At 48.5% G+C, this 26,187-nt stretch overlaps 1 protein-coding gene across 2 annotated transcripts in view; it reads left to right on the top strand.

Annotated features, from left to right (window-relative positions):
* The window catches only part of pdlim1 (PDZ and LIM domain 1), a 66,884-nt gene extending 41,409 nt beyond the window's left edge, over positions 1–25,475 (top strand). Inside the window, exons 4-8 of one of the 2 annotated variants that reach the window (XR_004409994.1) lie at positions 11,120–11,316; positions 21,852–22,003; positions 22,958–23,075; positions 24,780–25,059; positions 25,090–25,475. Coding sequence is in view for 1 of the 2 variants with exons in the window: in XM_033012428.1 (XP_032868319.1) it covers positions 11,120–11,316; positions 21,852–22,003; positions 22,958–23,075; positions 24,780–24,969 (657 nt within the window). In the remaining variant the exon portion in view is untranslated. Of the gene's footprint in view, positions 1–11,119; positions 11,317–21,851; positions 22,004–22,957; positions 23,076–24,779 lie in introns of both variants that reach the window. The other variant, XM_033012428.1, reaches the window with a different exon arrangement.
* Positions 25,476–26,187: the final 712 nt, after the last annotated feature.

Here is a 26,187-nt window from a genome sequence, read left to right as displayed (position 1 = left end):
CGAGGCCCTTCAGTTGTTTAGTTTAGTTTAGTTTAGAGATACAGCACAAAAACTGGCCCTTCAGCCCACCGAGTCTACGCCAACCCGTGATCCCCGCACACTAGCACCATCCTACACACAGGAGCAACAATTTACAATTTCACATCGATACCAAACCAAATAACCTACAAGCCTGTACAAGGCTTTGGAATGTGGGAGGAAACCAAAGGTCTCAGGGAAAACCCAGGTCAAGAGGAGAGCGTACAAACTCCGTAGTGATAAGCACCTGTAGTTAGGATTGAATCTGTATAACGCAAATCACAGTGGTGGAGTTACTCAGCAGGTCAGGCAGCATCTGTGGAGGGAATGCATAGGCGACATTTCGGGTCGGGATCCTTCTCAGACTCTGGGCCTGAAACATCGCCTCTGGAGAACATGGTTAGATGATGTTTCGATGTGGGATCCTTCTTTGGACTGAAGTCTGAAGGGCCCCAGCCCAAAATGGCACCAGTGTGTGTGTAGGTGCATGTGTGTGCACGCGCAAGTGTGTATGTGTGCGTGTATGTGTGTGTGTGTGAGTGTGGGTGCACGTGTTTGTTTGTGCAAGTGTGTGTAGCTGTGTGTGTGTTTGTGTGGGTGTGTGGGTGTATGCGTGTGTGAGTGGATATGTGTGAGTGTGGGTATGCATGAGTGTGGGTGTGAGTGCGTTTGTGTGCGTGGGTGTTTGCACGCGTGTGTGTCTGTGTGCACCTTTGCCAATGTTTAAAGTTCATTTTATAATGTTTAAGGGAACAATAGCGCGTTTCCCCGCCACTCTCATTTGTTTACCTTTGTTTTGAAAAAGTTTCCTTGGAAATGGGATGAGATTGTGGACAGGTGTGGCCTGGGACTGTGCTTAAGGGCACAGTGAGATCAGCAGCTACAGATAATGATGAGAGATTACATGGGGAGCAGTGCCTGGGGCTGGCCACTGCTACTGCAGCAGAGGTCTGGAACAAAGGAGGTTCACTTCAGTTTAGTTTATTGTCACTTGTACCGAGGTACTGCGAAAATCTTTTTCACTGGAAAAAGGTGGAAGAGTGACCTGTAGGGTCGCTAACTTTCTCACTCCCAAATAAGGGACAAAAGGTCAAAATACGGGACAAATTTCCGATGGCAATTCGTTGACCGACTCGGCCGTGGCTGGGTGAATGATGAGTTTGCCTGGGTGCTGGATTGCACACAAAGCCAAGCCGGCGGGCCAGCTGAGGAGTTTTGGTCTGGTACCCCATCCAACTCATGAACCAATGATCGGCCATGAGAAGGAGGGGTGGTGGTGTTGGCGGTAAGCGAAGGTCCGAAGGTCGGACATCTGGCCGGGCTGCCGACCGACGGGGCCACGGGCGAGGCGCTGCTGCTGCTGCACTCCATGGGCTGCACTACGTCGGGACGGGTGAGGCGGGGCCGGACGCAGCGCTCCGACCCGACAGTCCCCTCGACCCGAGTAGTAGCAGTCAAATACGGGACGAGGGCGGTCCCGTTTGGGACAAACCAATTTAGCCCAAATTACAGGATGTCCTGGCTAATACAGGACAGTTGGCAACCCTCGTGACCTGACTGAAGTATGTAAGATAACACAAGGCACAGGTAGAGAGGCACGTCTTTGGGATGTGGGAGGAAACCGGAGCTCCTGCAGAAAACCCGTGTGATTGCAGGGGAGAACGTACAAACTCCACACAGACAGCACCCGTGATCAGGATGAAACCCGGGTCTGTGGTGCTGTGAGGCAGCAGCACTACCAGCTGCGCCACTCTGCCATGTGGATGTAAACTTACAGTGCAGATACAAATGCATCCTTCATATATTTAGCACTGACATAGTTTCAGTTTAGTTTAGTTTAAAGATACAGTGTTGAAACCGGCCCGTCGGCCCACCGAGTCCTTTCCCAAGGGCAGGGGTATTAAAAACAACCTCTACTCTGAGGTTTACATCGAGAGGAAGAGGACTGGAGGATTGAGGTATCACAAACTCTCAAACTTGGTGGTGGTGTCCAATACAAGTATTGTGTTATGGAGACATTTAGACAGTATAGCAAGACATGTGTTGTGAATCAGAGTGATCTTTATTGTGTTATACAGAGAACAGCTCACGAGCGGCTGGGGAGGGTTCTCCCAGAGTTCTATATATATCAGGGCACACCGTTAAGCCACGTGACCACTCCTTCCCGCCAAATGCAGTCATGTGACCCTGGCAGTCAGGCCGAGGGTTCGCCCAGTAAGCAGCCTAACCACCAGGTGGTGCCACCATAGGCAAGGCACAGCGGGATACATGGGAGGATAGATAAGAGGTTTTAGCGTTATAGGGAGAGGGGCAACTTTTAAAGGTGACATGTGGAGTAAGCTCTTGGACATGGAGACTGGTGGGTGCCTGGTAGGTTCTTCGCCTGTGATAATGTCTGTGGGTCCCACCTTGCCTTATCCCTCACCAGCATCGTCAAAGTCCAGTCTCACCCTCATCTCCCTGCTCCCATCAAACAAGAGGTACAGAAGTCATGCTGGCACAGCGGTAGAGTTGCTGCCTTACAGCAAAATGCAGCGCCAGAGACCCGGGTTCGATCCCGACTACGGGTGCTGTCTGTATGGAGTTTGTACATTCTTCCTGTGACCTGCGTGGGTTTTCTCCGAGATCTTCGGTTTCCTCCCACACTCCAAAGACGTACAGGTTTGTAGGTAAATTGGCTTGGTTAATTGGCTTGATAAAAAATGTTAAGTTGTCCAAGTTGGCGATATGCAGAGTACTGCCCTGCCGATTACAAAATTCAGAAGGATTCGGAAGGTTCAGAAGTGTGAAAACGCACACCTCCAGATTCAGGGACAGTTTCTTCCCAGTTGTTATCAGGCAACTGAACCATCCTATCACAAAATAGTGAGTGGTCCTGAGCTACCATCTACATTGGAGACCCTCAGATGATTTTTAATCGGACTTCACTGGACATTATCTTACATTAAATGTTATTTCCTTTATCATGTATCTGTACACTGTGAATGGTTCAATTCTAATCTTGTACAGTCGTGCCGCTGACTGGTTAGCATGCAACAAAAAAGTTTTCACTGTACCTCGGTACACGTGACAATAAACTAAACTAAACCTCCAAGACCACAACACCAGAAAACGGGATGAGCTGCGGATTGTACAGTCTAGTAGAGCACTGACTGTACTCTGTGTATTAGTGGCACGGTGGCACAGCGGTAGAGTTGCTGCCTCACAGCGGCAGAGACCCGGGTTCGATCCTCACTACGGGTGCTGTCTGTACGGAGTTTGTACGTTCTCCCCGTGACCTGCGTGGGTTTTCTCCGGGTGCTCCTGCTTCCTCCCACACTCCAAAGACGTGCAGGTTTGTAGGCTAATTGGCTTGGTATAAATGTAAATTGTTCCTAGTATGTGTGGGACAGTGTTGGTCGGTGGGCCGCTTCGACAGGGACAATCTAGAGACAGCCATCAAGGCTGTGCTCCCTGCCGATCACCAACCCCTCACACTCACCCCCTACGACGTGTACGTGGCACTGAGTAGGACTAATGCACGTAAGGCTGCTGGCCCTAACGGCATCCCTGGGCGTGTCCTCAGGGCCTGTGCAGCGCAGCTGACAGACGTCTGGACTGACATCTTCAACCTGTCACTTGCCCAAGCAGTTGTCCCCACGTGCCTTAAAACCACCTCCATCGTGCCGGTGCCAAAACACTCCACTGCGGCAAGCCTCAACGACTTCCGCCCAGTTGCACTTACCCCCATCATCACCAAGTGCTTCGAGAGGCTGGTCCTGGCACACCTCGAAAGCTGCCTACCCCCCACACTGGATCCCTATCAGTTTGCCTACCGCAAGAACAGGAGTACGGAGGATGCCATCTCAACGGCACTTCACTCCGCCCTCTCCCACCTCGACAACAGAGACACTTACGTAAGAATGCTGTTTATCGATTACAGCTCAGCATTCAACACCATTATACCATCTAAACTGATCACCAAACTCGGTAACCTGGGCATCGATCCCTCCCTCTGCAACTGGATACTGGACTTTCTAACCAACAGACCACAGTCTGTTAGGTTAGACAAGCACACCTCTTCAACCCTCACCCTGAACACCGGCGTTCCACAGGGCTGTGTGCTGAGCCCCCTCCTCTACTCCCTCTTCACCTATGACTGCACACCTGTACATGGTACTAACACCATCATCAAGTATGCAGATGCTACAACGGTGATTGGCCTCATCAGCAACAACGATGAGTCGGCCTACAGGGAGGAGGTCCAGCACTTAGCAGCATGGTGCGCTGACAACAACCTGGCCCTTAACTCCAAGAAGACCAAGGAGCTCATTGTAGACTTCAGGAAGTATAGGGGCGGCACGCACACCCCCATCCACATTAACGGGACGGAGGTGGAACGTGTTTCTAGCTTCAGGTTCCTGGGAGTCAACATCTCCGATGACCTCTCTTGGACCCACAATACCTCAACTCTGATCAAGAAGGCTCACCAGCGTCTCTTCTTCCTGAGGAGACTGAAGAAGGTCCATCTGTCTCCTCAGATCCTGGTGAACTTCTACCGCTGCACCATCGAGAGCATCCTTACCAACTGTATCACAGTATGGTATGGCAACTGCTCTGTCTCCGACCGGAAGGCATTGCAGAGGGTGGTGAAAACTGCCCAACGCATCACCGGTTCCTCGCTCCCCTCCATTGAGTCTGTCCAAAGCAAGCGTTGTCTGCGGAGGGCGCTCAGCATCGCCAAGGACTGCTCTCACCCCAACCATGGACTGTTTACCCTCCTACCATCCGGGAGGCGCTACAGGTCTCTCCGTTGCCGGACCAGCAGGTCCAGGAACAGCTTCTTCCCGGCGGCTGTCACTCTACTCAGCAACGTACCTCGGTGACTGCCAATCACCCCCCCCCCCCCCTCCCCCCGGACACTCCTCCCACAGGAAAAACACTGTCTATATATGCTAATGTAAATATTTATTCAAATCATTTGCTATGTCGCTCTTCCAGGGAGATGCTAAATGCATTTTGTTGTCTCTGTACTGTACACGGACAATGACAATTAAAGTTGAATCTGAATCTGAATCTGAATCTATGTCTCTAAGCTAAACTGATAGACACTAAAAGTTGGAGTAACTCAGTGGATCAGGCAGAACCTCTAGAGAAAAGCAATAGGTGACGTTTCGGGTCGAGACCCTTCTTCAGACTGAGCTAATTCAGACTCAGTCTGAAGAAGGGTCTCGACCCGTATTCCCTTTCTCCAGAGCTGCTGCCTGTCCTGCTGAACTACTCCAGCACTTTGTGTCTATCTTTGGTTTAAACCAGCATCTGCAGTTCCTTCCTAAACTAAACTGATCACAAGGAACTAACTCTGACTGTGTGCTCTGCAGTCTGGCTCATGGGCGCCACCCAGTGACTCCTGGGGAGATGTGCAGGTGTGATTGCGTCTGTATCTGATCCCCACATTTAAATGTTTAACATTTACATTATAAAGTCATAGTGTGGAAACATGATGTGGAATCATACAGTGTGGACCTCCGCTGCATTAGACTCAGTTATAGAGTCATAGTCATAAAGTGATACAGCGTGAAAACAGGCCCTTCGGCCCAACTTACCCACACCGGCCAACACGTCCCATCTACATTAGTCCCACCTGCCTGTCTGACCTATATCCCTCCAAACCTGCCCTATCTATGTACCTGTCTAACTGTACCAGCCTCAACTACCTCCTCTGGCACCTCGTTCCAATCCTGACCACGGGTGCTGTCTGCACGGAGTTTGTGTATTGTTTTTGTGACCTGTGTTGGTTTTCACCAAGATCTTCCGTTTCTTCCTACACTGTGTGTGTGTGTGTGTGTGTGTGTGTGTGTGTGTGTGTGTGTGTGTGTGTGTGTGTGTGGGTTGTGCGTGTGCGTGTGTGTGTGTGTGGGTTGTGCGTGTGTGTGTGTGTGTGTGTGTGTGTGTGTGTGTGTGTTGTGTGCGGGTTGTGTGTCTGGGGTGTGTGTGGGTTGTGTGTGTGGGTGCGTGCGTGCGTGTGTGTGTGTGTGTGTGTGTGTGTGTGTGGGTTGTGCGTGTGTGTGTGTGTGTGTGTGTGTGTGTGTGTGTGTGTGTGTGTGTGTGTGTGTGTGTGTGTGTGTGTGTGTGGGTTGTGCGTGTGTGTGTGTGTGTGTGTGTGTGTGTGTGTGTGTGTGTGTGTGTGTGTGTGTGTGTGTGTGTGTGTGTGTGTGTGGGTTGTGCGTGGGTTGTGCGTGTGGGTTGTGTGTGTGTGTGTGTGGGGTGTGTGGGTGTATGTGTGGGTTGTGTGTGTGTGTGTGTGTGTTTTAGTTTAATTTAGTTTAGAGATTTGCAGCGCAGAAACTGGCCCTTCGGCCCACCAAGTCCGTACCGACCATCGATCTCCGCACACTAACACTGTCCACACACACTAGTGACATTTATTTTTACAATTATAACAAGCCAGTTAAGCTACAAACCTGTACGTCTTCGGCGTGAGGGAGGAAACCGAAGATCTTGGAGAAAACCCACGAGGTCACGGGGAGAACGTACAAACTCCGTACAGACAGCGCCCGTAGTCGGGATCGAACCCGGGTCTCTGGCGCTGTGAGGCTGCAACTCTACCGCACCCACTGATGTCACCCACCTTCATCTCCAACACACCTCCTCTCTGCTGCTCTGCTCACATTGTACTGCTGTTCTCTGGGTCTGATTTACACCGCTGGATATGTTGGGCTTTGTTCATGATGAAGCTGTTGCCTCCTGCCTCACCTCCCATCCCACCGCCCTCTGTCAATCCCACCTAGTGAGCCCGTGGCCCTCACACCCGACTCACAAGGCCATAAGAGATAGGAGCAGAATTAAGCCATTCGGCCCATGGGGTCTAGTCCGCCATTCAATCATGGCTGATCTATCTTTCCCTCTTAACCCCATTCTCCTGCCTTCTCCCCATAACCCCTGACACCCATACTAATCAAGAATCTATCTATCTCCTCCTTAAAATATTAATTGACTTGGTCTCCACAGCATTCTGTGGCAATGAATTTCACAGATTCACTGCCCTCTGACTAAAGAAAATCCTCCTCATTTATTTCTAAAGGAACGTCCTTTAATTCTGAGGCTGTGACCTCTGGTTCTGGACTCCACCACTGGTGGAAACATCCTCTCCACATCCATTCCAATTCGAATTGCAGCGAATTGTGGACGCAGCCCAGACCATCACACAAACTAACCCACCTTCCATTGACTCCATCTATAACCTCACTCTGCCTCCGCAAGGCCAGCAGCACAATCAAGGTGTCGCACCCTGGCCACTCCTTCTTCTCCCCTCTCCCATCAGGCAAAAGGTACAGAAGCGTGAAAACGCTCACCTCCATATTCAGGGACAGTTTCTTCCCAGCTGTTATCAGGCAACTGAATCATCCTACCACAACCAGAGAGTGGTCCTGAACTACTATCTACCTCATTGGTGACCCTCGGACTATCCTTGATCGATCTTCGCTGGCTTTACCTTGCACTAAACATTATTCCCTTATCATGTATCTACACTGTAAATGGCTCGATTGTAATCACATATTGTCTTTCCGCTGACTGGATAGCACGCAACAAAAGCTTTTCACTGTACCTCGGAACACGTGACAATAAATGATACTGTAACTCCATCCAGGCCTTTCACTATTTGGTAAGTTTCAATGAGGTCTCCCCTCATCCTCCTAAACTCCAGTGAGTAGAGGCCCAGTGATTCCACCCCAGGTGGCAGTCTCACTTGTTGGAACTTCTCTCACTCCCATTCCATTCCTGGTTCGATTCCTCCTCATCCCCAGGCATCTCGTTGTGGTGCGTTTGCCTACTGCCTCTTACACCCATTCTCCTGCCTTCTTCCCATAACCCCTGACACCCGTGCTGGAACCTCCACAACCCACCTCCTTTGAGACTCTACTCACAGGCCGGCAGCGTTTTGAGATCTTGCCTTCTTTGCCTTTGTGTTTTCTTTGCACCTTTTCCTTGGGAGTATTTATTGTGTTTCGGACCATCGTTGCACGGGGTGGGGGGGGGATTTCTACAAGCAGTATGTCGACGAAGTCTAGCTTTCACAGTGTTCTGCTCTGCTGTGTGTAGAGAGGGGTTAGTTAACTGATCACAAACCTGCTTTTACACGTAGCTGCAATGAAGGGTGGTGTATGTGGGATGTGTAGTCACTGCTGGAACTCATTCATTTACAATCAACAAAGGCCTCCTGTTCACACAACCAACCCTCTAACCTGAGATAGACACAAAATGCTGGAGTAACTCAGCGGGTCAGGCAGCATCTCTGGAGAAAAAGGAATAAACAACGTTTCGGGTCGGGAGCTTCTTCAGACCCGAAATGTCTGAAATGTTTCACACCTTTTTCTCCAGACTTGCTGCCAGACCCGCTGTGTTACTCCAGCATGTTGTGCCTATCTTCGGTATAAACCAGCATCTGCATTTGCCAGGACTTGGGAGGGGTGACATAGAATCAGAAGATGTTGAGTCATTGTGGATAGAACTGAGGAATTGTTAGGGTAAAAAGACCCTAATGAGAGTTATCTACAGGTCCCCAAACAGTAGCCTGTTGAATCAAGAGTTAAAATTAGCATGTAACAAAGGTAATGCTACGGTAGTTATGGGAGATTTCAACATGCAGTAGACTGGGAAAATCAGGTTGGTACTGGACCCCAAGAAAGGGAGTTTGTGGAGTGCCTCCGAGATGGATTCTTAGAGCAGCTTGTACTGGAGCCTACCAGGGAGAAGGCAGTTCTGGATTTAGTGTTGTGTTATGAACCAGATTCGATAAGGGAACTCGAGGTAAAGGAGCCATTAGGAGGTAGTGACCATAATATGATACGTTTTAATCTACAATTTGAGAGGGAGAAGGGAAAATTGGAAGTGACAGTATTACAGTTGAGCAAAGGGGACTATGGAGGCATGAGGGTCCTGGATGTAATGTACCTGGACTTTCAGAAAGCCTTTGATAAGGTCCCACAGAGGAGATTAGTGGGCAAAATTAGAGCACATGGTATTGGGGGTAGAGTGCTGACATGGATAGAAAATTGGTTGGCAGACAGGAAACAAAGAGTAGGAATTAACGGGTCCCTTTCAGAATGGTAGGCAGTGACTAGTGGGGTACCGCAAGGCTCGATGCTGGGACCGCAGCTATTTACAATATACATTAATGATTTAGATGAAGGAATTAAAAGTACCATTAGCAAATTTGCAGATGACACAAAGCTGGGTGGCAGTGTGATCTGTGAAGAGGATGCTATGAGGATGTATGTAGATATTTAATGTAAATAAATGTGAGGTTATCCACTTTGGTGGCAAAAACAGGAAGGCAGATTATTATCTGAATGGTGTCAAGTTAGGAAAAGGGGAAGTGCAACGAGATCTGGGTGTCCTTGTACATTAGTCACTGAAAGTAAACATGCAGGTACAGCAGGCAGTGAAGAAAGCAAATGGCATGCTGGCCTTCATAACAAGAGGAGTTGAGTATAGGAGCAAAGAGCAAATTCTGCAGTTGTACAGGGCCCTGCTGAGACCACACCTGGAGTATTGTGTGCAGTTTTGGTCTCCAAATTTTAGAAAGGACATTCTTGCAGCGGGAGTGCAGCGTATGGCGGGACTGTGATATGTTGAAAGAATGGAGCAACTGGGCTTGTATACACTGGAATTTAGAAGGATGAGAGGGTTTCTTATTGAAACATATAAGATTATTAAGGGATTGGACACGCTAGAGACAGGAAAAATGTTCCCGATGTTGGGGGAGTCCAGGACCAGGGGCCACAGTTTAAGAATAAGCGGTAGGCCATTTAGAACAGAGATGAGGGAAAACCTTTTCACCCAGAGAGTTGTGAATCTGTGGAATTCTCTACCTCAGAAGGCAGTAGAGGCCGATTCTCTGGATGCTTTCAAGAGAGAGTTAGATAGAGCTCTTAAAGATAGCCCTGTCAAGGAATATGGAGAGAAGGCAGGAACGGGGTACTGATTGTGGATGATCAACCATGATCACTGGTGCTGGCTCGAAGGGCCGAATGGCCTACTCCTGCACCTATTGTCTATTGTCCATTGATGGTGGAACATGCTAAAACCCCTGAAGATAGACACTAAAATGCTGAAGTAACTCAGCGGGTCTGGCAGCATCTCTGGAGAAAAGGTGACGTTTCCAGTCAAGACCCTTCTGCAGACTGAGAGTCAGGGGAGAGGGTGCCTCGAGATGTGGAAGGGTAAGTTGTGAAAACATATCTCTAGAGTTTTCACACCTTACCTCTCCATATCTCTAGTCTCCCTCTCCCCTGACTCTCAGTCTGAAGAAGGGTCTCCACCTGAAACGTCACCCATTCCTTCTCTCCAGAGACGCTGCCTGTCCCGCTGAGTTACATAGAAACATAGAAAATAGGTGCAGGAGGAGGCCATTTGGCCCTTCGAGCCAGCACCGCCATTCATTGTGATCATGGCTGATCGTCCCCTATCAATAACCTGTGCCTGCCTTCTCCCCATATCACTTGACTCCACGCAGGGAATTCCATAAATTCACAACTCTCTTGGTGAAAAAGTTTTTTCTCACCTCAGTCTTGAATGACCTCCCCTTTATTCTAAGACTGTGGTCCCTGGTTCTGGACTCGCCCAACATTGGGAACATTTTTCCTGCATCTAGCTTGTCCAGTCCTTTTATAATTTTATATGTTTCAATAAGATAACCCCTCATCCTTCTAAACTCCAGTGAATACAAGCCTAGTCTTTTCAATCTTTCCTCATAGGACAGTCCCGCCATCCCAGGGATCAATCTCGTGAACCTACGCTGCACTGCCTGCCTCAAATTAGGAGACCAAAACTGTATTCCAGATGTGGTCTCACCAGAGCCCTATACAACTGCAGAAGAACCTCTTTACTCCTATACTGAAATCCTCTTGTGATGAAGGCCAACATTCCATTAGCTTTCTTCACTGCTTCAGCACTTGGCGTCTATGTTCGGTGTACACCAGCACCTGCAGTTGCTTCCTGCACATGGTAACAGCTCCAGTGGCTGCACACCCCTCTGGTTGTAGGTGTTGCCGTGCATGTAGCTTGGCTGTCCCCCTCACGCCTGCACATCTTTGTCCTTTTGCCCCTTTGCACGCAGGAGATCACACAAATAGGAATTGCCCACAACCGGAGCGCTAAGCCATTCGGCACCGCGGCCACGTCCAACGTGTCTCCCAAGGTCATAACCTCGCAGTACAACAGCCCCTCTGGCCTCTACTCCGCGGCCAACGTGGACAAAATCAACAGTGCCGTGGACTCCAGGATGTCTCCCAGCAACCGCGAGGCGGGCAAGATGTAAGTACCAAGTGCGCTGACGTTCGCCAACCTCAGTGACCCTCAACTGTGTGCTCGATGCTCTCTCCACCCTGGTTCCTCACTCAATTGCTCATCTAGTGTCTGGGGTTCCTGCGTCTGGGAAAGACCTTTCACTGGTCTTAAAAGACCCAGGAGCTAGCCTGCAATGTGTATCAGATGACTATGCAAGGTTAGCCCCTGATGAAGCAGGAATTACAAGGAAATGGTTGCGGTGAAGGTGGACTCATGTCTGGTGGACCTGCTGGTCCGAGTGCACTTCAACCCGTGTCCCATTCACTCGTTCACTGAAAGAAATGATCTCTTGAGATTTCTCTCCGCAGGTACCACCTCGAGCCGGGTATGCCCGCAGATTGCCAACTTGCCCCCCGGCGTTGGACATGCCTCATATTAGTTGAGGTGCCGGCGTCGGCGATCGGGTTGATCCCCCACCCCAACCCACCCACCTTGTCTGTCTTTGTGCTTCCTTCCCCAGCGACCAGCTCAGTTCCAGCGCACCTTCAGCCTGGTAAACACACCCGCCAGACGGTCGCCAAGCAGGTGCCTGACCTCACCTCCGTTCAAACGGAGCCTTCTTCACAACCCGCGTGCTTACCGGAGCGCACCACTCAGGGCAAGGTTGTGGTTGGCCGCGGTGGACCTCTGCCCTGCTCACTGGTAGAATGCGAGGCACTACATCTTGGCTTGCCTGAATGTGTCTTGTGAACTATCTCTTATCTACACAGCGCAGGTTCTGATCTTTATCTCAACCACAACTTTAGTTCCGTGTTTCCAATGCACCGTTTTAGATTTGTAATTTTAATGCACAACTTTATAGATTTGCATTTCACAGTGCACAACTTGTGTACTTTCTACGCACCAATTTAGATCCATGTTTTGAATGCACACTTTTACATCCATATTGTCTAAGATGCTTGAGTCCATAGAAACCTCGTAAATCTTGTCCAACCTAATCCACATTTAATGGATTTCAAATGAGCTAACAGCGCATGGTTAGAAACGATCATCATCTGAGGCCATCCAGGTCTTTCCTCACCTCACCTCTGCATGCTTTGGGCTGCCTTGTCTTACAGCTAAACTCTTAAATGCCGTGTGGTCACCAGGATTACAGTTATGGTGGATTACGGATTGGACTGACCAGAACCGAAACCAATTGTAGGGCAGCGGTCGAGTTGCTGCCTCGCAGCGCCAGAGGCCCGGGTTTGATCCTGACTACGGGTGCTTTCTGTCTGGAGTTTGCACGTTCAACCCCGGGCCAACATGGATTTTCTCCGGGTGCTCCGGTTTCATCCCACGCTCCAAAGGCATGTGGGTTTCTAGGTCAATTGGCTTCTGTAAAATTGTAAATTGTCCCTAGTCTGTAAGATAGTGCTAGTGTACGGGGTGATCGTTGGCCAGCACGGACTCGATGGGCCGAGGGGCCTGTTTCCACGCTGCATCTCTAAAACTAAAGTCAAAAAACTAGAACACTGGGATGTTGTATTGTGACAACATTGTTCCATTCGGGCGTGGGGTGGCTCTCCATGGCACTCACCGTGGGTCAGCCGACCTCCGGCACTCACCGCAGGCCTGTCCTCGGCCACCTGCCGCCGGGCCCTCTCCAGGACGGCTGCACAGCGCTCGCAGGAAGATTTCAACGGCCCCCCCCTCACTCTCCGACGACCATTAACGACTGTCTCCCCCGCTGGGCACTTGTGTGCAGCTCAGGCTCTTTTTTTTAAGTCAAAAAATGTATTCAATTATTCAAAAACAATATTTACAATACAATATTGTAAACCAGAACCCACCACCATAATACAAAAACAAACAAATATTCTAAATAAACTACTATACAACTATGTTACACTCCTTGTCCAGGATACATTCAACCCCCCGCGGTGCCCAGCGTTCCCGTAAATCCCCCACGGGCGCCCGTGGACAGCGTGTAGTCTCTCTCTAACACCACCCAGGCACGGACGTAACCCTGGAAAAGGGGCAGGCAGCCGGCTTGGGCCCGAGCTCAGGCTCTTTGGATGGATCAAGTGAGAGGCGGGAAGTCAGTGCCGAACCTTAATGAATGCTCTGTCACCGTGATACTGGAGCGGAAATCCATTGAGCTATTGTTTAGCACAGTGTAACACCAGGGTGGGCGTGATCCTTGATGTGTAACTCCAGGGTATAGCGTTAATTAGTTTAGTTTAGTTTAGTTTAGAGATACAGCACAGAAACAGGTCCTTCAGCTCACCAAGACCGTGCTGACCAGCGATCCCCGCACACTCAACACTATCCTATGTATGAGGGAGAATTTACAATTATACCAAGCCAATTTACCTACAAACCTGCACGTCTTTGACGTGTGGGAGGCAACTGGAGCACCCGGAGAAAACCCACCTGGTCACAGGGAGAACGTGCAAACTCCGTACGGACAGCACCCGTAGTCTCGATGGAACCCTGGTCTCTGGCGCTGTCAGGCGGGAACTCTGCCGCTGCGCCACTGTGCCGCCCTGGGAGAATATTAATACTGGGAGAAACTTAAGGATTTGTGTTGGGAACAGTGTAAACAGATTCATGGCCTCTGCCATTATATATACAGTGCCCTCCATAATGTTTGGGACAAAGACCCATCATTTATTTATTTGCTTCTGTACTCCACAATTTGAGATTTGTAAAAGACAAAATCACATGCGGTTAAAGTGCACATTGTCAGATTTTATTAAAGACCATTTTTATACATTTTGGTTTCACCATGTAGAAATTACAGCTGTGTTTATACATAGTCCCCCCCCCCCCCCCCCTTTTCTGGACACCATAATGTTTGGGACACAAGGCTTCACAGGTGTTTGTAATTGCTCAGGTGTGTTTAAATGCCTCCTTAATGCAGGTATAAGAGAGCTTTCAGCACCTGGTCTTTCCTTCAGTCTTTCCATCACATTTGGAAACTTGTATTGCTGTTTATCAACATGAGGACCAAAGTTGTGCCAATGAAAGTCAAAGAAGCCATTATGAGACTGAGAAACAAGAATAAAACTATTAGAGACATGATGGCAAGAACAAAGTATAGAGGAGAGAAGGAACTGCCCAAGATCCAAAGCATACCACCTCATCTGTGAAACACGGTGGTGGGGGTGTTATGGCCTGGGCATGTATGGCTACTGAAGGTACTGGCTCGCTTATCTTCACTGATGATACAACTGCTGATGGTAGTAGCATAATGAAATCTGAAGTGTATAGACACATCCTATCTGCTCAAGTTCAAACCAAATGCCTCAAAACTCATTGGCCGGCGGTTCATTCTACAGCAAGACAATGATTCCAAACACACTGCTAAAGCAACAAAGGAATTTTTCAAAGCCAAAAAATGGTAAATTCTTGAGTGGCCAAGTCAATCACTCGATCTGAGCCAAATTATGCATGCCTTTTATATGCTGAAGAGAAAACTAAAGATGGCTGCAATACAGGCCTGGCTGAGCATCACCAGAGAAGACACCCAGCAACTGGTGATGTCCATGAATCGCAGACCAAGCAGTCATTGCATGCAAAGGATATGCAACAAAATACTAAACATGACTACTTTCATTTACGTGACATTGCTGTGTCCTGAATATTATGGTGCCCTGAAATGGGGGGACGATATATAAACACAGCTGTAATTTCTACATGGTGAAAGCTAAATGTATAAAAATGTGCACAGTAACCACATGTGATTTTTTTCTATTACAAATCTCAAATTGTGGAGTACAGAGGCAAATAAATAAATGTTGGGTCTTTGGCCCAAACATTATGGAGGGCACTGTACATAAATCCCAAAGTTACAAACTAGGCAACAATTAGGCTGAACAAGCGAGATATTTTCTACCTCTAACAGTAAGCCTGGTGACAATACTGGTACGGACTGTTTTCTGTGTATTGTGAATTTTGCCAACATTTTAATGCATCCTCAAGTCTCTGACAGTGTCTCCTTTCCCCATCATCATGCCATCGCTTGCTCCTCTCAAATCATTCCTCTCCTCTCCTCTCGATATTTATGCACTCTAGCCCGCTGTGCCCGTCTGGGATCTATCGGGCTCCCCTGGCCTCTGTCTATGCTCCCCTTCTCTCCTGCTCTCCATCTGCTCTGCACCGGAGGCACAGTACCTCTTCCATCCCAAGCCAGCGGCGGGTCGGGCCCCAGGAGCTGAAGCTGGCCGCCCAGTACTGCCCTGCCGGCCCCGTGGAGGTGGACGTGCCTGGGATGCGGGTGGTCCACACTCAGTTTAACTCTCCTCTCCAGCTTTACTCCCAGCAAAACATCATGGACAGCTTGCAGGGACAGATCTCGACCATAAGTCCCACTGCCGCCAGGTAACATGCCCTTTCCTTCAGCGCCGTCTCATCGATCGATCGGTCGATCAATTGATACTTTACTATCACCCGTGGCATGTCACAGAGAGATCCTTTGTTTTGCATGCCGTACACAAGGTATGCAAAGAGTCGCCACCTACAGGGCGGCAACAAAGTTACAAAGCCTGTTTATTGGGATTGTGGAAGGGAGGGTGGGGGGAGGTTGCTTTGGAGTTTTGCTGCACAATTGCATGTCCCTTCTGCCCTGGGTTCCTGCATGCATTGTAGCTTTGACCTCCACAGCATTAGACTCAATCTTCTAAGTTACAGTATTACTCTGTGTATGTAGTACAGTATTACTCCACTAACTGAGTTTAACACATTGTGGCTTTTACATACTCTGCATCATAGAGTCATCGAGATACAATGTGGAAACAGGCCCTTCGGCCCAACTTACCCATACCAGCCAATATTTCCCAGCTACACTAGTCCCACCTACCCACATTTGGTCCATATCCCTCCAAACCTGTCCTATCCACGTACCTGTCTAACTGTTTGTTGAATTTTGGGATTGTCCCAGCACAACTACCTCCTCTGGCAGCTTGTTCCATACACCCACCACCCTTTGTGTGGCAAAAGTTACCCCTCAGGTTCCTATTAAATCATTTCCACTTCACCTTAAACCTATGTTGTCTGGTCCTCGATTCCACTACTCTGGGCAAGAGACTCTGTGCATCAGACTTAGTATTCTAACCGAGTTACGGAATAACACTGTATTGTACAGTGTAACAGTTATTTCTGAGTCTAGCACTTTGTAGGTGTGACATCTTCTCCATTAAACTCAGCTACTTCTAACGGAGTTACAGTAAAACTGTGTCGTATAGTATAACTCATTTAGTTCCTAACTGAGCTGAGCACATTTTGGCTTTGACCCCCTCTTCATTAGAGACTAATTTACTTCTAACTGAGTTACAGTATCAGTATCTCAATCAGTTTCTAAATGAGTCTTCACTCATTACAGCTTTCCCATCCTCTGCGGTAGAATCAGTTAGTTAGTTAGTTTCCGAGTCCAGCTCGTTGCACTTTTTACATCTGCTTTATACCCAGTCTTCTAACTGAGTTACAGCATAACTCTATACAGGGCAGCTTAATGGGCCTGTCCCACTTGCCGATTATTTAGGCAACTGCCGGCGACTGTCATAGTTGTAGTAGGTCACCAAAAAACTGGCGACAACCTACGTCAACACCTACGTCAGGAGAAGTCAAGCTACACTCATTGGTGTCAAACCCACTGTCGACAAAAAATGTTCAACATGTTGAATATTTAGCAGCGACCAGAAAGATGCTACGACTTTTTACACGACTGAGGAGACGACTCCCGGCGACCACCGGCGAACATGTGGTGACAAACTAGTCGCCTGTAGTTGCCTAAAAAAATCGCCTAAGTGGGACAGGCCCATTACTCAGCTAGTTTGTGACTCAGTCCAACATGTTGTGACTTTGACCTCCTCTCCATTGGACTCAACTGGTCACATTTGAAGCCAGTGCCTCGAGTGGTGGCTTTACATGAACATTATGCCCCATCTCTCCGTCCCCTGGCCCCCGGACATAGCCCGAGTGGACGGGTCCCACCACCACTCCTTTCCCATCACGCTCACCCAGCACAGAAACAGACCGACCACGTTGGTCCATTCTAGTTTTTGAGCTTCCCAAGCACCTTCTCCCGCACCTCTTTCCAACCCCTCTCAGCCTATTCCTGCCATTCATTCCAAACGAGGAACTGCAGGTGCTGGTTTACCAAGGAAAGACACAAAATGCTGGAGTAACTCAACGGGGCAGGCAGCATCGCTGGAGAGAAAGGATGGGTGACATTTCGAGGTCGAGACCCATCTTCAGTCAGAAGAAGCCATCTCTTCCACTTCAGTCTGAAGAAGGGTCCTGATCCAAAACGTCAACTATCCATGTTTTCCAGAGATACTTCCTAACCCACTAAGTTAATCCAACACTTTGTATCTTTCCTCATTTGTTACTCATTTTCCCTTCGATAAGTACACTCCTCCACCATTTGCTCTGGTGCTGGTCTACATTCTCACAGCCATAATGTCACAGAAAGATACAGAAGGGAAATAGGCCCTTCGGCCCATCAGGTCTGCACTGACCAGCAAGCACCCATTCACACAATGATCCCAGGTTAACCTATGAAGAACGTTTGTCGGCACAGGGCCTGTACTCGCTGGAGTTTAGAAGAATGAGGGAGGACCTCATTGAAATTTACCAAATAGTGAAAGGCTTGGATAGAGTGGATGTGGAGAGGATGTTTCCACTAGTGGGAGAGTCCAGGACTAGAGGTCATAGAATTAAAGGACTTTCTTTTAGGAAGGAAATTAGAAATGTCTTTAGTCAGAGGGTGGTGAATCTGTGGAATTCTTTGCCACAGAAGGCTGTGGAGGTCAAGTCAATGGATATTTTTAAGGCAGAGGTAGATAGACTTGATTAGTACAGGTATCAGGGGTTATGGGGAGAAGGCAGGAGAATAGGGTTAGGAGGGAGAGATAGATCAGCCATGATTGAATGACGGAGTAGACTTGATGGGCCGAATGACAAATTCTACTCCTATTCCTTATGACCTTATGACACCAATCCTACTTTAAAATGGGGACGCAGAGACTGCAGATGCTGGCATGTTGAGCTAAATGCAGAGTGCTGGATGAACTTAGTGGATCGGGCAGCATCTGTGGAGGGAATGGACAGATGGCCCTTCATTAACTGAAGAGTCGAGAGTATTTTATTGTCATATGTCCCAAACTGAACGATGAAATTCTTACTTGCAGCAGCACGACAGAATATGCAAACATAGTATACTGTGAACGATATCGTAAACAAAAGGTTCAGTATATATTGTACACATTGTGATGAACCACATCCACTCCTATCCAGATTTTTAAAGGGATGGTTCCTTAAAGAGGGCCCGTTAACATGTATGTACCATGTGGACCCCACCCTCTCAGGCTGCAGGGGAAAGAGACCAGGTCTATAGGTTGGACGCGTGTCTTATGGAAAATATACGCAGGAGCACAGGAGCAGGCCCTTCAGCCCACAATGCGGAATGTCAATGCCGAACAGGATGCCAAGATAAATTAATCTCCTCTGCCTGCACGTGATCGATATCCCTTCAATAGTTCTAGGACCATTCGGCCCATCAAGTCTACACCATTCAATCACGGCTGATCTATCTTTCCCTCTCAACCCCATTCTCCTGCCTTCTTCCCATAACCCCTGACACCCGCACTAATCAAGAATTTGTCAACCTCTGCCTTAGAAATACCCAATGACTGCCTCCACGTCCGTCTGTGGCAATGAATTCCACAGATTCACCATCCTCTGACTAAAGAAATTCCTCCTCATTTTTCTAAAGGTACATCCTTGTATAGACTCTCCCACTAGTGGAAACATCCTCTCCACATACGTTCTATCCGGGCCTTTCACTATTCGGTAAGTTTCAATGAGGTACCCCCTCATCCTTCTAAACTCCAGCGAGTGCAGGCCCAGCGCCGACAAACGCTCATCATATGTTAACCCACTCATTCCTGGAACATTCTCATAAACCTCCTCTGGACCCAATGCCAGCACATCCTTCCTCAGATATGGAGCCCAAAACAGCTCATTATACTTCAAATATTGGAACACCCCTTCATTCTCTACGAGCCTATCCACGAGCCTATCCAAAAGCCACGTCAGCACCACTGAAAGCATAATGCAGATGTTGTAAATCTGAAATAAAGCAGAAAATGCTGGGAATACTCAGCGGGTCAGGCAGCCCCTGAAGATGAAGAGGCTGAGTTAATGTTTCCGGTTGACGACTTTCTCTCAGAGAAATCGAGCTGTACCCCCTGCAGATGTATTTGTCTTCTTTTGTTGAATGGATGAATGAATGGAGAGTCATAGAGTGATACAAGTCGTCAAGTTTATTCGTCACATACACATAGGAGATGTGCAGTGAAATGAAAAGTGGCAATGCTCGCGGACTTTGTGCAAAAAGACAAACAAACAAACAACCAAACAAACTTCAAACAGAATGGAACAGAATCACATATACAGTGTGGAAACAGGCCCTTCAGCCCAACCGACCCACACCGGCCAACATGTCCCAGCTACACTAATCCCACCCGCCTGCGACTGGTCCATATCCCTCCAAATTTGTCCTATCCTTGTACCTGTCAAACTGTTTTTTAAACGTTGGGATAGTCCCAGCCTCAACTATCTCCTCTGGCAGCTTGTTCCATACACCGACCACCCTTTGTGTGAAAATGTTACCCCTCAGATTCCGATTAATTCTTTCCCCCTTCACCTTGAACCTATGTCCTCTGATCCTCGATTCCCCTACTCTGGGCAAGAGATTCTGTGCATTTACCCGATCTATTCCTCTCATGATTTTGCACATCTCTATAAGATCACCCCTTGTCCTCCTGCGCTCCATGGAATAGAGACCCAGCCTGCCCCAACCTCTCCCTGTAGCTCAGGGCCTCTAGTCCTTGCAACATCCTTGTAAAAAGTGGCATCCAAAAGGCTTTTAGATGGGCATATGGATATTCGGTGAGTGGAGGGATATGGATCAGGTGCATGCAAAGGAGATGAACCTAACCAGCTATCATGTTTGACCTCTCTGTTCTGGGTACTGGACCAAAACTCCTCAGCTGGGCCGCCGGCTGGGCTTTGTGTGCAATCCAGCACCCGGGCCAACTCATCATTCACCCAGCCACGGCCGAGTCGGTCGACAAATTGCCGTCGGAAATTTGTCCCGTATTTTGACCTTTTGTCCCTTATTTGGGAGTGAGAAAGTTGGCGACCCTACAGGTCACTCTTCCACCTTTTTCCAGTGGAAAAGATTTTCACAGTACCTCGGTACAAGTGACAATAAACTAAACTGAAGTGAACCTCCTCCGTTCCAGACCTCTGCTGCAGTAGCAGTGGCCAGCCCCAGGCACTGCTCCCCATGTAATCTCTCATCATTATCTGTAGCTGCTGATCTCACTGTGCCGTTAAGCACAGAGTCCCAGGCCACACCTGTGCACAATCTCATCCCATTTCCAAGGAACCTATTTCAAAACAAAGGTAAACAAATGAGAGTGGTGGGGAAACGCGCTATTGTTCCCTTAAACATTAGAAAATGAACTTTAAACATTGGCAAAGGTGCACACAGACACACACATACTGTATATACAGACTGCCAATTGCCGTCGGGAATTGGTCCCTTAATTTGACCTTTTGTCCCTTATTTGGGAGTGAGAAAGTTGGCGACTTCTAGCGTTCCGGAGAAAATAATACATTTGTCCAACCTTTCCTTGTAGTTAATATCCCCCTAATCCAAACTACATTACTCGATTTAGTTTAGCATTGAATCTTCCTCCCCCAACTTGGCCCCCAGAACATCTTGGTGTTTGCGACTCTCTACATTACAATTCTAATCTCCCCTCCATTTCTTTGGCGATTACGTTTGTTTTGTGGTTACGGACCTGTGTCTCATCAATGAACCAAAACGCTGCCATTAGACTTCACACTTTAGCGACACTGATAACGGACGCTTCTTCCCATCGAGATTGTGTCGACCCACCATCATCGCATCCTCTGAGGATTGCAGGACAGGACGCCACAGGAGATCCTAATATAAACAAATAATAATAGTGCTAGGTCATAAACCAATGCCTCCAAGTCTATGTAGTTGAATGAATAAGTTTATTGGCCGAGTATTCACATACAAGGAATTTACCTTGGTGCTCCGCCCGCAAATGACAACATGACATACAGTGACAGTAAGGAATGACACCTGAAATATTAAACAGGGCCTATTTGAACATTGTAGCGTTCAAGAGCCTGATGGTTGTAGGGAGGAAGCTGCTCCTGAACCTGGATGCTACAGTTTCAGGCTCCTGTACCTTCTTCCTGATGGCAGGAGTGAAATGAGAGCGTGGCCAGGGTGGTGTGGGTCTCCGATGATGCTGGCTGCCTTTGTGAGGCAGTGACTCCTGTAGATCCCTTTGATGGTGGCAATGTGATCTCAGTGTGTGATTCCCCCTTGTGTTGGTTCACCCTTCACTGACGTGCTTTCCGTTGCATGATTTCTGGCGTGGGGACCAGGCAAGGATCTTCACCCAACCGGGCGTAGAGCTAACGGCATGCGTTGATGCTCTGTGTTTCTTTGCTTGTGTTCTGCCCCCCAGTTTGGAACCGATGAAGCCTCCGGCCCGACCCGCAGTGGACACGGAGTCCGAAGTTTACAAAATGCTGCAGGATAACCAGGAAGCTGAGGAGCCCCCTCGACAATCGGCCTCGTTCCGGGTGCTGCAGGAGATCTTGGAGAGTGAAGCTGATGGTAGGACCACCAGTTTAGTTTCGTTTATGATTGCCGCGTGCACTGAGGTGCGGGAAAGTCTGAAGAAGGGTCTCGACCCGAAACCTCACCCATTCCTTCTCCCCAAAGATGCTGCCTGTCCCGCTAAGTTACTCCAGCATTTTGTGTCTACAGGGAAAAGCTATTTGTCGCGAGCTATCTAGTCAGTGAAATGATTATACATGATTACAATCAAACTGACCACAGTGAACAGACACAGGAGATATTTATTTATTTTTCCTTCCTTTTCCTTTTCCTTCTTTCCCATGTTTTTGCTCAGCTCTGCCTCCATGCATCATCCCTCCACCTCCCAACCCCATCCCTTCTGCTTCCCTCTCTGGCTCCATCCACCCCTCACCCTTGTCCGGTCCATTAATCGTCTCACACTTCTCTCTCATCACCCCCCTTCCTGAGTTCCTAAGTTCTAGGAGCAGAATTAGACCATTCGGCCCATCAGGTCCACTCCACCATTCAATCATGTCTGATCTATCTTTCCCTCTCAACCCCATTCTCCTGCCTTCTCCCCATAACCCCTGACACCCGTACTAATCAAGAATCTGCCAATCTCCGCCGTAAAAATATCCATTGACTTGGATAATGGACAATAGACAATAGGTGCAAGAGTAGGCCATTCGGCCCTTCGAGCCAGCACCGCAAGTCACTGATCATGGCTGATCCTCCACAATCAGTACCCCGTTCCTGCCTTCTCGCCATATCCCCTGATTCAGCTATTTTTAAGAGCTCTACCTAACTAAGGGTATAAATTTTAGTGCAAGATAAAGTCTCATCAATAGAGTCAGATTTCTTGATGAGAATGGGAGAACATCCACTGTCCATTGTGGGCTCCACCTCTCCTGGTTCCCTGCTGCATCTTAAAAGCTAAAGGTAGAATTCCATGTTTTTTCCTATAATACTGTCCTTGTCTGACATTCCCAGGAGATACGAAGAAACCATCGGGATTCCGGAAGGTGAATTCTCCTGCCGCCAGGGTGGGATTCTCGGTCGGGAGTGGACAGAAGCTGCCTGTCTGTGAGATATGTGACACAGGGATCGTGTGAGTGTGGAATCCGCTGTGCGGGGACTGGTGGGGAAGACGGGCTGTGGAGGGGACGACCTGAGGATCGACAGGTCCCCAGCGGTGGGCGGCACGGTGGCACAGCGGTAGAGTTGCTGCCTCACAGCGCCAGAGGCCCGGGTTCGATCCTGACTACGGCTGCGGTCTGCGCAGAGTTTGCATGTTCTCCCTGTGACCACGTGGGTTTTCTCCTGGTGCTCCAGTTTCCTCCCACATTCCAAGGACGTCGGTTAATTGGCTTTGTTAAAATTGTAAAATTGTCCTTGGTGTGTAGGATAGTGCTAGTGTGCGGGGATCACTGGTCGGTGCCGGCTCGGTGGGCCGAATAGCCTGTTTCCTCAATGTATCTCTATAGTCTAAAGGCTCCTGTAAATTGCCCCTATTGTGTAGGATGGAACTAGTGTTAACGGGCAATTGCAGGTGGGCTGAAGGGCCTGGTTCCGCGCTGTATCTCTAAACTAAACTGTCTCACAAAGTAAAGCTGCTGTTGCCTGCTGCCGTACATCCCCACTGGCCTGTTTTCCTCGTGGTACTCCCCCCTCCCCCCTCCCTCCTCCCCCCTCCCCCCCCCTCCTCCCCCCTCCCCCTCCCCCCTCCCCTCCCCCCTCCCCCCTCCCTCCTCCCCCTCCCTCCTCCCCCTCCCTCCTCCCCCCTCCTCTGTGTCAAGTCACCTGGGTAAGAATGTGCCAGCTTTTAATATATGTAGATATATTTATAAACAAAAAAGTCCAGTGTTTTTATATATATAAGCAAACTATTATTGTTTGCTTTTAGACAATAGACAATAGGTGCAGGAGTAGGCCATTCGGCCCTTCGAGCCAGCACCACCATTCAATGTGATCATGGCTGATAATCCCCAATCAGTACCCCGTTCCTGCCTTCTCCCCATATCCCCTGACTCCGCTATTTTTAAGAGCCCTATCTAGCTCTCACTCTAAAGCATCCAGAGAACCTGCCTCCACCGCTCTCTGAGGCAGAGAATTCCACAGACTCACCACTCTCTATGAGATAAAGTGATTCCTCGTCTCCGTTCTAAATGGCTTACCCCTTATTCTTAAACTGTGGCCCCAGTTCTGGACTCCCCAAAACATCGGGAACATGTTTCCTGCCTCTAGCATGTCCAAGCCCTTAACAATCTTATATGTTTCAATGAGACACCCTCTCATCCTTCTAAACTCCAGAGTGTACAAACCCAGCTGCTACATTCTCTCAGCATATGACAGTCCCGCCATCCCGGGAATTAACCTTGTAAACTTATGCTGCACTCCCTCAATCGCAAGAATGTCCTTCCTCAAATTAGGGGACCAAAACTGCACACAATACTCCAGGTGTGGTCTCACTAGGGCTCTGTACAACTGCAGAAGGACTCTTTGCTCCTATATTCGATTCCTCTTGTTCTAAAGGCCAACATGTCATTCGCTTTCTTCACTGCCTGCTGTACCTGCATGCTTACTTTTGTATGTGTAAATGAGAAAAAAGATTCAGTGCACACACACACATATCTATATATATATATGTGTACATATACACTGAACTTTTATTCTCGTTTATTCTATTGTTCACAGATTAGCATGTGGACATATCCTACTGTGTTAGCTGGTGCAAGTAAGATTTCATCGTTCTGTCTGGGACACAAGGCAATATAACACTCTTGATTCTTGACTCTGTCTGGACCTGTTGCAGGGGGCTGATGGTGAAAGTGCGTGAGGGGTTCCGTCACCCCGAGTGTTACGTCTGCACGGACTGTGGGACCAACCTGAAGCAGAAGGGACATTTCTTCGTGGGCGATGCCATCTACTGCGAGCAGCATGCCAAGGAGCGGGCCACTCCGCCCGAGGGCTACGATATCGTCACTGTCTTCCCAAAGTCGTAAACCCCTCTGGGAAGCAATGTTCGCGTCCTGTGGAATAACCGGCCAGAGACACAAAAAGCTGGAGTAACTACAGCGGGTCAGGCAGCATCTCTGGAGAAAAGGAACAGATGATGCTTCCGGCCGAGACCCTGCTTCAGCTAACAATTTTCATTGATCTGCATTCCCTTTGTCCTGGTTTCACACCTTACCCTTCCTTATCTATGTATCTCCCCCTCCCCTGACACCAGTCTGAAGAAGAGTCTCGACTAGAAACGTCACCCATTCCTTTTCTCCAGAGATGCTGCCTGTCCCGCTGAGTTACTCCAGCATTTTGTGTCCATCTTCGGGTTTAAACCAGCATCTGCAGTTCCTTCCGCCATAATAATCAGCTAACTCTGCATGCCTACCTATGTACATGAACTGCTTTTTACACACTCTTAAAAGAGAATATAGATTTCTTTAACCACTTGGTACAACTTACTCTTGAATGGAACGAGTCACAATTAAACTACAAATGTTTGCTTATATCGTTTTTGTCTTTACTTTAATACAAATGGTTCCTCTTAATTTCCATCACTTTCTTTCATCATTGGGATTCTTCCATTATTGAGCCTTCTGCGTTTGCAGTTCTATTAGACCCTGCTCTCCATCAGGAGCAATGATAGAGTCATTTAGGTGTACAGCATGGAAACAGGCCCTTCAGCCCACTTTATCCATGCCGACCAAGTTGGCATACTGGGATAGTCCCATCTGCCTGCATTTAGCCTACACCACTCTGAAGCCCTTGCATGTCCCACTTTCACGACCTAATTCACAACCTTTTTTACTCCTGGACATTTTTCATCATGTTGAAAAAACGCCCGACCTACTTGATGCCACGAGTACCTACGACTAGCATCATGACCTACCTACGACCTCCTACGACCTCGTGACGACCATGCTGCGAGTATGAGTCAAGGGCAAACTCGGCAGAGATGAATTAGGTCGTGAAAGTGGGACAGGCCCTTTAGCCTTTCCTATCCATATATCTGTACAAATGTCTTTTAAATGTTGTAACTGTGTGTTTCTATCGCTTCCTCTGGCAGCTCGTTGCAGATATGGACTACCTCCTGAGTGAGAAAAGGTGCCCCTGCCTGATGTCCCCCTTAAATCTCTCCCCTCCCACCTTAAGCCTGTGCTCTCTAGTTTTCGAATCCTCCAACTGGAGAAAAAAAACTTTTCTGGGACTCTGAGCAGCAG

Source organism: Amblyraja radiata, chromosome 37 (assembly GCF_010909765.2).
Source record: "Amblyraja radiata isolate CabotCenter1 chromosome 37, sAmbRad1.1.pri, whole genome shotgun sequence".
In the NCBI taxonomy this organism is placed as follows: Eukaryota; Metazoa; Chordata; class Chondrichthyes; order Rajiformes; family Rajidae; genus Amblyraja; species Amblyraja radiata.
This window is presented reverse-complemented; position numbering and strand designations above follow the sequence as displayed.